Below are 15,478 nucleotides of genomic sequence, written 5' to 3' on the forward strand. Positions count from 1 at the left end.
GCAGACCAAATCAGATACCTGTAAATCTTTATGATCCCACAGTGGGGACTTTCACTTCTTATAGCAGCACATGACATTTTGTGAAGTTATTACAATTCTTCAAATTGGCATTCTCACTGTCTTGAGCGCTCATTAAACCCTCGAAGTAGGCAAAGCGCCAAAGAGGCAACGCAAATCTCACGTTAAACCAGAAGAGTGGATTAGACAGGGTTGGAGCGAGTCAGATTAGAAGATTTGATGCAGTTGCATCCCAGATTAGCAGGCAAATACCTGCTCTGTGCTCCCCTAAGAAAATGGGATTAACCTGGTTAAAGTAATTTGCATTTGAGAACTAGACTTCAGCATTTATTTGTCGAACCGGGTTCCAAACGTTTTGACTCTTAGATAAATGCATGGGTACGTGCTCCTTGATTGGAGTGTACTATAACCTAATGATGAAGAAGACTGGGATACTTGACAAAAACAACATATATCAATTGATATTGAGGTAATATGACGCCATGTGACCTACAAATGATCAGCGGTGTGATCCAGTGACATGGCCTTTGACTTCAGCCACTCCCAAAATGCAGTTTAACCTATTTGTCAACATGCACGACAGGAACCGCTAAATGAATTACGTCAGTTAATGCAAACTTAAATGTTTTAGCCAATTATAGAAGTAATTTATCCTTTAATGGGGCTAAGTGATTTCCTTTGCACTTTGTATAAATGGTCCTCCATGAGGGACCGAGTAAGACATTAGGGAGGCTGCTGGTGTTGCAGCATTCCTTTATTTCATTTGATTTGGAGATCCGTACATCTGTTATTTAGTTTCATTCCTTAACCACACTTGATTGGTTGAAGCACATCATAAGCGAGGAAGCGGAGCGGTGTTTTTGGCTCCTCTGACAACAAAAAGAGCAAAATGCGGGGACTTCGGAACAACGAGCTGCCAGAAGACTTCTACATACCTATCCCTCTGGACACCAACAACATCACATCGCTTAGTCCGTTCCTGGTTCCTCAGGACCATCTGGGGAGTACCCTCACTTTTTACGGCATGGCTGTTTTCATGTTCTGTCTTTTTGTGATGGGAACGTTCATCAATGTCCTCACCATTGCTTGCACCCTCCAGTACAAGAAGCTGAGGTCCCATCTGAATTACATTCTGGTAAACTTGGCAGTAGCGAATCTTATTGTGTCATGTGTGGGCTCTTCCACGGCGTTCTGCAGTTTTTCAGCAAGATATTTCATCCTTGGACCATTGATGTGCAAGATTGAAGGTTTCATGGTGACACTTGGGGGTGAGCTGAAACCTACTTTTGAAATATACGCAAACATGCATGAATTTCAATTCTTTCTTTAAGAGCCTTCTTTTGTCCTACTAGGTATGGTAAGCCTGTGGTCTCTTGCTGTGATTGCCTTCGAACGATGGCTGGTCATTTGCAAGCCTCTGGGAAATTTTATTTTTAAACCGGACCATGCCATAGCTTGCTGTGTGTTCACTTGGGTGTTTGCATTCATTGCCTCGGCCCCACCGCTTTTCGGATGGAGTAGGTCAGTAGCGACGGAGTTTGACACTTTGTAGTCAGTGCGCAAACAAAAGCAGATTGAGATTGTCTGATTTTCGTAGATATATTCCAGAAGGCCTGCAATGCTCCTGCGGGCCCGATTGGTACACCGCAAATAATAAGTACAACAACGAATCCTACGTGATGTTCCTCTTTGGCTTCTGCTTTGCTGTCCCCCTTACTACCATTATCTTCTGCTATGCTCAGCTGCTCATTACAATGAAAATGGTAAGAAAAATCACTGAGTTGTGATGGATCACGATTTGGGTTGTAGCGGTAACCAAATGTTTTGTCTCTTTCCGCACAGGCAGCTAAAGCCCAGGCTGATTCTGCCTCCACTCAGAAAGCAGAGAAGGAAGTGACCAGGATGGTGGTCATCATGGTTTTTGGCTTCCTGGTGTGCTGGCTACCATATGCGAGCTTTTCTCTTTGGGTTGTCTTGAACCGCGGGCAAACCTTTGACCTGCGAATGGCCACCATACCTTCTTGCTTTTCAAAAAGCTCTGCAGTCTACAACCCGATCATCTATGTTGTCTTTAACAAGCAGGTCTGTTTGATTCTAAACACCCAACCTCTTCTAGTCACGTAACAACAATAATATTAATCGTTAGTCGAAAAGCTTGAGCCAGGTCTTATTGTACTTATCTTGTTTTTTCTTTGATCCATAACAGTTCCGGTCATGCATGATGCAGATGATGGGAATGAGTAGTGGGGATGACGACTCATCATCGACAACATCTTCAGTAACCGAAGTCTCCAAAGTTGGACCCGCCTAGACGGTGTTGATATTTATGGCACTAAAGAGTCATTCAATTGTAAATAACTATAAATGCATGTTTTCGCAAGGTCCAAAAAAACTACAAAAAAATTAAAGTAATGTGCTTTTGCAACTTTTCTGAACTCTACAGAATTTTTATTATCCTTCGTGATGTTTTGTCTGAAATGAGATTTGGTAGTGATGACTGTCAGTCACTTACCGTAATTTTTGCACTATAAGTCGCACCGGAGTATAAGTCGCACCAGCCATAAAATGCCCAAAAAAGTGAAAAAAAAACATATATATGTATATAAGTTGCTCCTGAGTATAAATCGACCACCCCCCCACACAAACTATGAAAAAAAACACGACTTATAGTCCGAAAATTACGGTACTAGTGGGCGTGATGTGCGTGAACTGTCGCACATATGTACGCCTGTACGTTCCCTTTTTGGGCTTAAAACAAAGCTTTAAATCCCTCCCTTAATCCAATTAAGTGATGCCTAAGTAACATTAAAAGTTCCTACAAATAGAGCATTTGGTCACAAATACAGAGCTATCCAGTCGTGAGACAGTCTTCACCCAAAAAAAATCGTTACCGTTGTTCTTTTCATTTAATTTTGCCCATAACATAAACCTACTCGGGTAGAGAAATGAGAAGGAATTCTCCCATGGAGCTCCCAGATGACTTCTGGATCCCTGTTCCTTTGGATACCGACAACATTACTTTGTTCAGCCCATTCCTGGTTCCCCAAGATCACCTCGGGAGCAAGGCGATTTTTTAGTCCATGTCAGCATTTATGTTCTTGATATTTGCCATTGGCACAGCCGTCAATATCGCCACTATTGCATGCACCGCCAAATATAAGACGCTACGATCTCACCTGAACTACATCCTGGTCAATTTGGCTGTGGCCAACCTCCTTGTCGCCTCTGTGGGCTCCTTCACTTGCTTTTACTGCTTTGCCTTCCGATATATGATTTTGGGACCACTTGGCTGCAAGATTGAAGGATTTACTGCAACTCTTGGGGGTAAGTAACACTTCCATCCATCTATTTTCTGTACCGCTTTGTCTCCACGGGGGTTGCGGGCGTGCTGGAGCCTATCCCAGTTATCATTGGGGAGAAGGCGGGGGACACCCTGAACCGGTTGCCAGCTAATCGCAGGGTACACAGAGACGAACAACCATCCGCACTCACACCTACGGGCAATTTGGAGTGCTCAATCAGCCTACCAAGAATGTTTTTGGGACGTGGGAGGAAACCGGAGGACCCGGAGAAAACCCACGCAGGCCCGGGGAGAACATGCAAACCCCACACTGGGAGGGCCAAAGGTGAAATCAAACCAGCGCCCTCTCAACAGTGAGGCGGACTGCTAACCAGTGCTATATATATATGTATTATATATTTAATGGACTTCTTGAATGACATCTGTATTAACTATTTTGCAAAAGGGTTGCAAAACTGTGTTAATCCAGTGAGAATGTGTTAACACGTTTGCATGAGGTGTCTTCTGCTCTGCTGAAATGGTGATGATGAAGACTGAGAGGTTCCCAGTTTTTTAAAACAGGTCAACACAATCAATAAAAACTGTAATTGCGCGTACCAACCATGAATTCATATTACTGTTCCTAGCCACAACCACCAAACATATAAATAAAAGGAATTGGGAAGTACAGTATCATTGATGGTAAATAAAATAAAAAAAAAGTTAAATAAATAAATAAATAAATAAATAAATAAATAAATAAATAAATAAATAAATAAATAAATAAATAAATAAATAAATAAATAAATAAATAAATAAATAAATAAATAAATAAATAAATAAATAAATAAATAAAGTGGCCGGGCAGGTCGGCTTTAGTACATTCAAATTGAAAGTTATGCGTTTCCCCCCATTTTGTCTTCTCACAGGTATGGTAAGCCTTTGGTCTCTAGGAGTGGTAGCTTTCGAAAGGTGGCTGGTTGTGTGCAAACCTCTGGGAAACATTGCCTTCAGATCTATTCACGCTATTGCTTGCTGCGTAGCAACTTGGGGTTTTGCTTTGATTGCTGCACTTCCTCCGCTGTTCGGGTGGAGCCGGTAAGTACTTGAAAATAAAACTGGCTTCATAAAAATATTGCGTTATCATGCACGTATAGTAATGGTTGTCTGTCTTCAGGTATATCCCTGAAGGAATGCAGTGCTCTTGCGGTCCGGATTGGTACACCACGGACAACAAGTTTAACAATGAGTCCTATGTGATGTTCCTCTTCTGCTTCTGCTTTGCAGTACCGTTCATCACAATTGTTTTCTGCTACTCACAGCTACTTTTTGTGCTGAAATCTGTAAGTTACTTGTGACTTCATTTCCTGCCAACCATTGTAGAATAAAAGATCCATCAGTGTCTCTTATTGAGCAGGCCGCAAAACTCCAGAGTGAGTCGGTTTCCACTCAGAAGGCAGAGAAGGAGGTGACCAAGATGGTTGTCATCATGGTACTGGGCTTCTTAGTGTGCTGGATGCCGTATGCCTCATTTGCCGTTTGGGTCATCAATAACCGTGGGCAACCTTTCGACCTGAGGCTGGCCACCATACCCTCCTGTCTTTCCAAATCCTCAACCGTCTACAACCCTTTTATCTACATCTTTCTCAACAAACAGGTTATTCAAATGTTACATCGTCAATGTGTTCAAATCCCTGCCTTACCTCACAAACAACAATGTCTTTATAGTATTTACAAACGCACACAGTACAAAATGTTTAATTGTAATCTATTTAGATATTGAAAAACAATTTAGTTTACACTGTGATGTATTGCAGCTACAGCTGTTGTGAAAGCGCTTTATGAATAAAGTTGTATTGTATTGTATTGTATTGTATTGTATTGTATTGTATTGTATTGTATTGTATTGTATTGTATTGTATTGTATTGTATTGTATTGTATTGTATTGTATTGTATTGTATTGTATTGTATTGTATTGTATATGAGTGTTGCAAAGAAATGAAGCACATCCACCTAGCAATGTTCTCATGTTGCTTCTTTCTTTCAGTTTCGATCTTGCATGAAGGGGATGTTGGGGATGAGTAGAGGAGATAACGATGAATCTTCAACAAGTCAGTCAACCACTGAAGTCTCGAAAGTTGGACCTGCTTAGATTGTTCCATGATAAACGGGAATGACTTGCACAATGTAAACAATATGAATTGCAATATAGTATGGCACTTTGTCAAAGAACAAAAAACGTTTCAAAATGATGTGTATAAATGCTAGAAAGGCCCAAAAGACCTTCAGCAAGCAAATAAAAATGTTGACATTCAAAGTTGTCTGTCTTTTTTTGTTATCTATTCATTTAAATCTTATTTTTTACTAAAGTATTTGCAGACGTGTACCTCTTGATGGCGCTATATTACATGCATAAGGAATTCCCATCCAAAGTACATGTACATAAAACGAACCTAGAAGATGATAGAAAGACAACTGACAACAAGTGAGCCTTTAATAATTTGCAGAATTAGCTTGAATTTGAATAAATTCTGATTTGTAACAAGCAACCCTGAATCATGGTCATTATTTTCATCCATGAGTTATTGTCCTAAAATAAGTCAGTCCACGCTTGTTTACTTACCAGTTTGGCTCCTTCAAAAACAAAAGGATGAAAAGAAACAATACGGTTATCACGGTATTTTCTAAAACGAGTATATTTTTTCACTTTACAGCCAAATCTTTCCAAGAGATTATAACCTGATATCAAATGAAATGTGCCGGCCTGTCACATCAGTGTAAAACCAAACCAAACCAAACCAAAACAAACCAAAACAAAACAAAACAAAACAAAACAAAACAAAACAAAACAAAACAAAACAAAACAAAACAAAACAAAATATAACAAAAGTGTCATTAGTTTCAAATATATTTGTTAATTGCTGATCCTGAAGCGTCTCAAAACTCTTGGTGGTAATCGGGAGCAAATCTGAGTTCTGCTGGTAGTGAACTCTTACTGAACTGGAATAGTTCAGAACTAGCGGAATTCCAGACTTACCCTCGAAACGTCAAAGTTCAACTCCAGTTTGGCCAGTCAACAAATAATAATTTGCAAGAAAAAAAAAACCTATGCAGATAAAATTGCCTCAGAACCTTTCTGCTAACTAGGTAATTAAATACCTCTGCACAATAAGTCACTAACGCCAGGATGACTTTGGACCTTCTCTTAATATGGTAGGTGTAAAACTAACAAATACAGAATAAAAACTGATTAAGGTCTAACGTTCACAAAAATAAATGGCAGCGCAGTCGTCAATGTAAACAATTATAAATAGTTGTGCTTTTCAACAAATTCTCTACATTCTAACACTAATCTATCATGACTCATTTAAAACATACTTACAGGGAATTTACAACTTGCTTCATATACTGACTATACTCTGTATGGGTAGGAAGCTCTAATTTCCGTGACTGGACCAAAACAGTCAAACTATAAACTCCGGAATATAAAAATAAATAATTAAATAAATAATTAAATAAATAAATGAACTCAAATCTTCCACCCCTCTTAAAAGCATCCTCATTGCACATGAAGTCCTCATCAGTCCATTAGCACCATCAAATACGCAATCTGTCCAAGAAGTGAACATCTGAAAGGCACATAATCAACGGATCAATGAACTATGCCAGGAGGTCTGGTCATCCTCATTCCGGAGAGATTAAATTGTCAGACTTAATTACACTTTACCAATCAGTTCTGTGGACGGAACTTCTTGACCATATAATCTGCCTTAGTCGGTTTGGGCATTAGAGTTCACCTGGTCACCCAGATTTTTTACAAGGTAACAAAGTTAATCCATCCATGCATCCATCCGCCCATCCGCCCATCCGTCCATCCGTCCGTCCGTCCGTCCGCCCATCCATCCGTCCGTCCGTCCGTCCGTCCGTCCGTCCGTCCATCCATCCATCCATCCATCCATCCATCCATCCATCCATCCATCCATCCATCCATCCATCCATCCATCCAAAACATAAACTCCAGCCGAATCGACCATTACAGGTTAATTAAACGTCTTTAAACGTGTCTTAAATGTTTCGACCGAGGTAGCAATTCTAATATCCATTGGTAGGGCATTCCGAAATTCTGGAGCCCAAATAGACCAATTGACCACTCCAAATTCTTCCTGAGTGTGATTGTGAGTGTGAATGCTCATTTGGCTGGCAACCAGCTCAGAGTGTATGGCCCAAAGTCAATAGCTCCAGCACGACAGAGACCCTCGTGAGCATCAGCGGTTCAGAAAATGGATGGACCGTGCTAATCACCTTTATACTTGGCCCTTTCCATGAGGTCAATGACGTGAGTATTACGGATCAGAAGGGCGTTGAATGATCCTGCTTTCCAGAGGGATTATTCAAAAGTCAGTAACTACAACTGTCACTCACTTATAGTGAGTTTGGTATTTGGTCATGCTGTTGGAAGCAATGTTATTGAGTAGTGGTTATCCCCTATAGCAGGGGTTACGAACCTGATAACTGTGAGCACCAAGTCGCCCTAGGGACCACATGTAGCACAGAGGCTAGTAAAAAAAACCTGATCAACGGTGATGGGATATTTTTATTTTCTTGGAATTTGTATAAATTCGGACGATGAATGAATCAATGGCTGCAGCACGATAAGCTCGTGGACGACGGCGACCCCCGTGAGGTTAAGCCGTTCGGTAAATAGATGGATAGCGTTAATCACCCTTACCCTTTATCCATGAGGACAATGACGTCAGCGTTGCGGATCAAAAGGGCATTAAACAAGCCTTCTTTGAGTTGACCTCTCTTTTAGAAATTATTCAAAACGTGTCCAGCTTCCATCACGAGTCAACAACTACTTGGTTAACCCTGATAGCAGTGGTTATCAACTTGATACCCGTGAGCACCAGAGAGCTCCCAGGGACCACATGAGTAGCCCAGGGGCTTCTTAGTATCAATAAAGTTTTGCTGATTTATATCCATCTCTTTTCTAATCATTGTGAGAAATCATTAACATAATCATTGTCTGCATATCAATTCATATGATTATCAATAACATATTTAAAAATGTAAAAATGCAATGAAACATTTTTTACCATACCAAACTGGGAATCGGCATTTTCTTATACCTTTGCAGAGATTTTTTTTAAAAATAAAACTTGTTGCGATGATTTTGGTGCACGTGCTCAGTGAGTTTGAAAGTTGGTTCAATTTTTTACTTTTGACCTCTATGAAGTACCATTCAATAGTTTAGTTGATTATCATAAATATAACCCCCATATTCAGTTAAGACACTTTTTTTTGCACAATACAGCAAAGTAGGTAACACACATGTAGGCATGTAAGGAGGGAGTAACCAAAGTGAGTGATCTAAACAGCAGTCTTGATGCAGACGAGTAATAATATCCGATTTCAATTCATTTTTGTCCGGAGTGGGACTTTGAGTTCCAAATCCCAAATCCGTACAAACGTGCCACTTCCGTCCCACATTTGTGTTATGCTCAGTAACTGATCCGCCTGTTTGGTAAGAGGACGGAAATCTGCTTTGCAATGGGATTATTATGGCTTTTGGTGTCTTAAACCAATTACTAGTGGGTTTTAATTACAGTTGCAGCTCATTGGCTTGCGGATTGCTACAACGCACCACCCAACGACTATGATTTGATTTTGCCTTAATCCTATCAGTTCTGTGAAGTAAACGTATAAAAGCTAAAGACAAGTGCAGGTGGTGAAAAATTGCAGAGGCGCTCCTTGTGCTGTCAAAATGGCAGCGGCTTGGGATAAACCGGTTTTTGCTGCCAGGCGATACCAAGAGACGACAAGGGAATCTGCATTTTCTTATACAAACAGCAATAATACCAGAGGTGCGGTACCATATTTGTTTTAGTTCTTATGAAATCTGTATTCCGTTGTTTTTTTAAGAATGGAGACAGCAAGTCTTGAGTGGGGAATTTTTGCACTTTTTTTGGGTCCCTTAGAGAGAAAAAAACATTTGATGAGATGACAGTGTTTTAGAGACTCTGAAACATTCATTTTTGTGAACGTGTACAAAGCTAGAATATTGACAATGCAACAGACTTTTTTGAATAGATTTTGCACAAACTACTCAAATTGTCTTTCTGATCAAATCAAATGTATCAAATTACAATTTTTGATCTGTTTTACTCCCCAGATCCTTTCGAAGGTCCAAACTACCACATTGCACCTCGATGGGTTTACAATGCTTCAACATGCTGGATGATTTTTGTGGTTTTCGCGTCAGTATTCACCAATGGACTTGTCTTGGTGGCGACAGCAAAATTCAAGAAACTCCGTCACCCTCTCAACTGGATTCTGGTCAATCTTGCTATTGCTGATCTGGGAGAAACTGTTTTTGCCAGCACTATCAGTGTTTGTAACCAGTTTTTTGGTTATTTTATCTTAGGACACCCAATGTGCGTATTTGAAGGCTACACTGTCTCAACTTGTGGTGAGTACCCCCCCCCCCCCCCCCAAAAAGATTTAGAAATGGAAGTTAAACTCCATGTTCTGTCTCCCTTAATTGAGAAGATTGCTTCTTCCGTAGGTATCGCCGCTCTCTGGTCCCTGACTATCATCTCTTGGGAGAGATGGGTAGTTGTATGCAAACCATTTGGAAACGTTAAGTTTGATGCCAAGTGGGCTACAGGTGGAATTGTGTTCTCTTGGGTCTGGTCAGCCGTATGGTGTGCTCCCCCAATCTTTGGATGGAGCAGGTATGATATTCACATCACTGTGCTGACAGTTGACACAGAAACCAAGAATTGTGTCATATCAGGTATTGGCCTCACGGATTAAAGACGTCCTGCGGACCTGATGTATTCAGCGGAAGTGAAGACCCCGGCGTTCTGTCCTACATGATTGTCCTGATGATTACTTGTTGCTTAATCCCACTGGCTATCATTATTCTCTGCTACTTTGCAGTGTGGTGGGCTATCAGAACTGTACGTTTGTCAAATCAACTACATGATACTGTACGTGATAGTTCCCAGCCTGGGTCTAACGGTTTCCATTTGTTTGTCGCAGGTTGCCTTGCAACAGAAGGAATCGGAGTCCACTCAGAAAGCAGAGAGAGAAGTATCCAGGATGGTGGTCGTCATGATCCTGGCTTATTGTGTCTGCTGGGGACCTTACACCTTGTTTGCCTGCTTTGCTGCGGCAAATCCTGGATATGCTTTCCATCCTCTTGCTGCAGCGATGCCTGCATACTTTGCCAAGAGCGCAACGATCTACAACCCAATCATCTACGTTTTCATGAATCGACAGGTAATGGGCAACCTTAATGACCTTGTCACAATCAATACTTTATTTGACAAATAATTTTGGGGGGGTTTCTTTCATCAGTTTCGCACGTGCATCATGCAGCTCTTTGGCAAAGAAGTTGATGATGGCTCTGAAGTATCCACGTCAAAGACAGAAGTCTCCTCTGTGGCTCCTGCTTAAAGTGCTTAGCTACCGAAGATTTGGGAGCTGTCATATTTATTGTCTATTTTTGCTTACAAATGTTTGTCTAGTATAAGCTTTCTTGCAAATGAAAAATAAAACAAAAAAAGCAGGCATTCAATCTTAATTTCTTTCTGTTATCATTTACAGGGTGTTGCACTCATATAGATGCCGAGCTATTTACAATAGTGATTGACGAGATTAATAAATAATCTGTTGGAGCGAAAGAGAGAGAGAGCGAGAGAGAGAGAAAGAGAGAGAGAGAGAGAGAGAGAGAGAGAGAGAGAGAGAGAGGGAGAGAGAGAGAATCTAAATTTAATATACATCTAAATAAGATTGACGTTTGTGATTTCGTACCAATAAAAATGCACGAGTATTTTATATAATCTTTTAAACAGCGTCTCCAAACAACGATAAGTGGGTGTTATAAGAGTTTTATTTTGAAATTCCGGAAGTGACGCTTGGAATGTTGCGCATGCTCACATTATTGTAGCACACGTGAACGTGGTGTGGTTGGAGCTATGTCTAAATCAAGTGCGTAGGATTTTGTCATGGACTTTTGTCTCTATAATCAACTTTAAACAAATTAATTTGCATATTGTTATATATCTGATTTGTATTTTACAGAACAAAAACGAGCTAAACGCCTTGGTTTTTTGGTGAAGCGCAAGGTACGTGTATTCTTTACACTTATACCTTTAACTTTTAGCGTTGACGCTTACTCAGTCAAAAATAAAGTCGATGGCTGATTACGTTTAAGTGTGTTTATGTAATTATGCGCTACCATATTTACTGGCCCAAAATATATCTGTGTTTATAACAAACCACAGAATAACGATGGGAAGAATGCTGATGCTTTAGGTGCCACAAATTCCAAGGCGTCACATCTGCAACATGGCAAGGACAGAAATCCAGAAGAAACAAGAAAGCAAAGGGTAAACTTTCACCTTCACTCCGATACAAGTCTTAAGTAATTTATCACAGTTTCATGCAGAAGACTGTTGTCGCCTAAATAAAGTTGTTTTATTTTTGTTTGTTGTAACCCATAAGCTTCAAGAACTCCAAGAAAAGCAGAAGATCTCCAGAGAACAGCAACTGATGAAGAAGAGGAATTTGCAAAGCTTTCATAATGACATCCTTCAGAGACAGAGAGAGTTTGAGCAGAGGGTAAATAAAGGGCCATTTTGAGGACAAGGACCACAATTTGGCATCACAGGTGACGACTATAAATGTTGTATCTGCTGTCATCTATATTGCCCTCTTTGTGTTTTCACAGGAAACAGAGATGCAGAGTTTGGAAAAACATGTGCACTTTGAAAATGAGAATTCAAGAAAAGCATATTATAGAGAATTTAAAAAGGTCATTTTCCAATTTGCCTTCCACCATGCTGTGTACACAGCTGTTATGCCGAATGCCGAGCTTTGTAATGTTTTAAATATCTTTTAATTTCTGTCTTAAAGGTAGTGGAGGCTTCAGATGTGATCTTAGAAGTTTTGGATGCACGTGACCCACTTGGGTGCAGATGCCCTCAGGTTGAGCAGGCAGTCATTCAAAGTGGAACAAACAAGAAGATCGTGTTAGTGCTAAATAAAATTGGTAGGCTTCACTCAACACATTTAGAGAATTTTCTTTTAAATGTGATTTTTTTTCCAGATGTTTAAAATAATCCTTGGATTTGTCTGACGCTTTATTACGATTCTAGATTTAGTGTCAAAGGAAATTGTGGAGAAGTGGATTAAATATCTGCGAAATGAGTTTCCAACAGTGGCTTTCAAGGCATCTACTCAACAGCAGTCCAAAAACTTGGTACATGTCACACATCTGGCTACACTTTTTTTTTTTCTTCACTGTATACAGTCAACCAAAAGGTTCTTGTCACTGTTCTGAGTACTATATTACACTTGACGCTAGTTTTGCCTGTATTCATCAGAAACGCAGTAATGTAAAGGTGACTCAAGCCACCTCAGAGCTCCTCAGCAGCAGCGCTTGTGTCGGTGCAGATTGCTTGATGAAGCTACTCGGCAACTACTGCCGCAACCTTGACATAAAGACGGCTATCACCGTCGGTGTCGTAGGTAAGCACCCACGACAGTTGCATGATAGCTTCACATGTTGTACGGTGACATTAGCATAGCAAAGACGACACTTACTCACACCTATGAGTCGTCAATTAATATGCAATGTTTTTGAGAATATGGGGAAACAACAAAACAAAAGAGAGAACAAAAACAACAGAATCTCTTGCTGTGAGGTGGAAATGCTTCCCACTAGGTGTCTGTGCTGCCCGCAAAACCAATGAGCAATGATAAACTTTCAAAAAACGAGGGAAGCTCTTGTTCCACGACGATGATGATCTTTGTAACTTTGGCTTCTGTTTTTCAGGTTTTCCTAATGTGGGAAAGAGCAGTTTGATCAACAGTTTGAAACGTGCAAGAGCATGCAGTGTTGGAGCAACTCCTGGTGTCACCAAGTAAGTAATTCAATGAAGCATATTTGATTGGTGACACCTTTATTATCATAGTCACCACTTTTCATTGGATGTTTTGCCTATCCATGCTCTACCAAGCAGAGGTACCTGGAAAAAAAGATCTCAAATAAGAAAAATAATGAACCTGCTATGTATCGTATGCTATATCCGGTTAAAAAGTTGACATTTAGTTTTTTCCCAAAATACCATTGTCATTGTGTTCACAAGTTGTTGTTTTTTTTAAAGATGAATTTGCTTGATTATGTAGGTGCCTTCAAGAAGTGCACTTGGACAAACACATCAAGCTTCTTGATTGTCCTGGCATCGTCATGACAACGTCAACAAGTGACGCTGCGATGATTCTTCGGAATTGTGTGAAAATTGAACAGTTGGTTGATCCAGTTCCTCCCGTCGAAGCCATCCTGCGACGTTGCAACAAGGCACAAGTATGTCGTTTGCGTTCATACCCTTTGTATGCTGACGAAAAAAAAAAAAGTTGTAAGTGTTGCACACCGTGCTGTAATACATTTTCGTGGCTGTGCAGATTCTCCAGCACTATGGAGTCCCTGACTTTCACACAGCTTTGGAGTTCTTGGCATTGCTAGCGCGGCGGAAGGGGAAACTGAGGAAAGGCGGGCTACCTGACACTGACAAAGCCGCAAAAAGTGTATTAATGGACTGGACAGGGTGGGTCAAATGTTTGATTTTTTTTCAAAGCCCTACAAATGCTCGGGTACGTAAGTGTTAATTCAAGTCATCTTTAGGGGAAGGATCAGCTATTTCACACATCCCCCTGAGACACACACGCTTCCTATGCATGTCAGCGCTGAAATCGTGACAGAAATGGGTAAAGCCTTTGATTGGGATGAACTTGAAAAAGGAAATCAGGAAGTTCTTGCTGGTAAGATGCTCTTTTCACCTGAATCGAACTGTACAATTTGCTCTGGTAAATTGGTAGACTAAGCAGTGGCACAAATGTTTTTGTTGATGTTTTTATGAATGAACTGAACCGAGGTGGGAGTACAAACCTGAATTTAATGTGTCATGTTTCAGATTCATCTTGTTCTGATGTTCAAATGGGATTCTGCATCGAAAGCATGGGGATGACAAATGGCAATCAGGCTCAAGCTTACTTTCACCAAGAAATGGAAGGAGAGTTAGTGCTAGAGTCAAATTCTATAGATGAAAGAGAATCAATGGAGGATGATCAGGATCCAGAGGTATGGAAAAACTTCAATCTGTGTGGAATGTGGCTTAGTTTTTAATGGTCTGTCTTGTCATAATAAACCCTGCCAAATCAAGGTTATTTTATCTCATCCAATAGTTTGGAGCAATGACAGTGGAGATAAAATCTCAAAAATTGAAGAGCGTATTGCCTAAAAATGATCCTGCATCCAAAGCTCCAGATTTGAAGGATATTGTTAATGTAGATCCTTTACAACAAGGTCAGGCACTTCTGGCTGCTCGCAAAAAGCGGAAGAAGCAACAAAAAAGAGCTGGTTTGTGTCTTAACTTCAAGAATCCTATTCCTATAACGTGTGCTTCTATCTAACATGATCTATTTTATTTTTCCTCTACAGACAAACTTGGTACCAAGCTGTCCGACACCTTGACAGCTGCAATGGATTTCTCCTTTTGTGACAGTTAATTAAAGAAAGAATTCTAAAATAGTGTTGGTCTGTTTTTGCTTTGTTTTTGTAATCCTTTCAATTTTTTTCCATTTGTTTTCCAAGTTTCGGTGTCATGTTTAAGTAATGAATAAATACACCGTGTTCCAAATTATTATGCAAATGATATTTATCTCAGATTTTCCTAAATAGTCGATGCAAATGAGTCAGCATAATTTTCAAGTCATCAACCATTAGTTTAATGAATTCGAATGTTATTGAACAAACCTCCCAATGATAACAGAATTTTTCAAAAATAAAAAACTTAAAATGCACTGTTCCAAATTATTACGCACAACAGAGTTTTATAACATTTTATAGGTTGTTATGAACTGAAATGCTCATCTTTAGAATTTACAGCATTAGGAGGTCATATTTACTGAAATCAAAAGCTATTTCAATCAAAAACATCTTAACAGGTCAAGTTACATTTTAACATAGGACCCTTTATTTGATAGCAGCTTCACAATTCTTGCATCCATTGACCTTGTGAGTTTTTGGAGAGTTTCTGCTTGAATTTCTTTGCAGGATGTCAGAATAGCCTCCCAGAGCTGCTGTTTGGATGTGAACTGCCTCCCACCCT

At 40.0% G+C, this 15,478-nt stretch overlaps 4 protein-coding genes across 4 annotated transcripts; all 4 read left to right on the forward strand.

The window, feature by feature from the left end:
- Window positions 1–716: 716 nt before the first annotated feature.
- Window positions 717–2,448, forward strand: opn1sw2 (opsin 1 (cone pigments), short-wave-sensitive 2). The gene is made up of 5 exons (XM_061292203.1): window positions 717–1,286; window positions 1,371–1,539; window positions 1,616–1,781; window positions 1,861–2,100; window positions 2,225–2,448. Exons 1-5 carry the CDS (start codon window positions 908–910, stop codon window positions 2,327–2,329), a joined length of 1,059 nt encoding a protein of 352 aa, XP_061148187.1. The 5' UTR covers window positions 717–907; the 3' UTR covers window positions 2,330–2,448.
- A 515-nt stretch (window positions 2,449–2,963) lies between these two features.
- On the forward strand, window positions 2,964–5,566 carry LOC133162776 (blue-sensitive opsin-like). The gene is given in 5 exon segments (XM_061292204.1): window positions 2,964–3,342; window positions 4,228–4,396; window positions 4,476–4,641; window positions 4,716–4,955; window positions 5,347–5,566. Coding segments are annotated over 5 exon segments (1,059 nt in total). The 3' UTR covers window positions 5,452–5,566.
- Window positions 5,567–9,048: 3,482 nt separating this feature from the next.
- On the forward strand, window positions 9,049–10,841 carry LOC133162843 (red-sensitive opsin). The gene is made up of 6 exons (XM_061292321.1): window positions 9,049–9,163; window positions 9,472–9,768; window positions 9,865–10,033; window positions 10,096–10,261; window positions 10,344–10,583; window positions 10,662–10,841. Exons 1-6 carry the CDS (start codon window positions 9,064–9,066, stop codon window positions 10,758–10,760), a joined length of 1,071 nt encoding a protein of 356 aa, XP_061148305.1. The 5' UTR covers window positions 9,049–9,063; the 3' UTR covers window positions 10,761–10,841.
- A 383-nt stretch (window positions 10,842–11,224) lies between these two features.
- gnl3l (G protein nucleolar 3 like) lies at window positions 11,225–14,898 on the forward strand. The gene is made up of 15 exons (XM_061292303.1): window positions 11,225–11,294; window positions 11,388–11,431; window positions 11,591–11,695; window positions 11,811–11,927; window positions 12,037–12,120; window positions 12,222–12,357; window positions 12,464–12,567; window positions 12,692–12,836; window positions 13,144–13,231; window positions 13,497–13,674; window positions 13,773–13,915; window positions 13,993–14,129; window positions 14,282–14,448; window positions 14,553–14,727; window positions 14,809–14,898. The coding sequence occupies exons 1-15, from the start codon at window positions 11,282–11,284 to the stop codon at window positions 14,874–14,876; spliced, it is 1,704 nt and encodes a 567-aa protein (XP_061148287.1). The 5' UTR covers window positions 11,225–11,281; the 3' UTR covers window positions 14,877–14,898.
- The last annotated feature ends 580 nt before the right edge of the window (window positions 14,899–15,478 follow it).

This window comes from Syngnathus typhle, linkage group LG11 (assembly GCF_033458585.1).
Source record: "Syngnathus typhle isolate RoL2023-S1 ecotype Sweden linkage group LG11, RoL_Styp_1.0, whole genome shotgun sequence".
Taxonomy (NCBI): Eukaryota; Metazoa; Chordata; class Actinopteri; order Syngnathiformes; family Syngnathidae; genus Syngnathus; species Syngnathus typhle.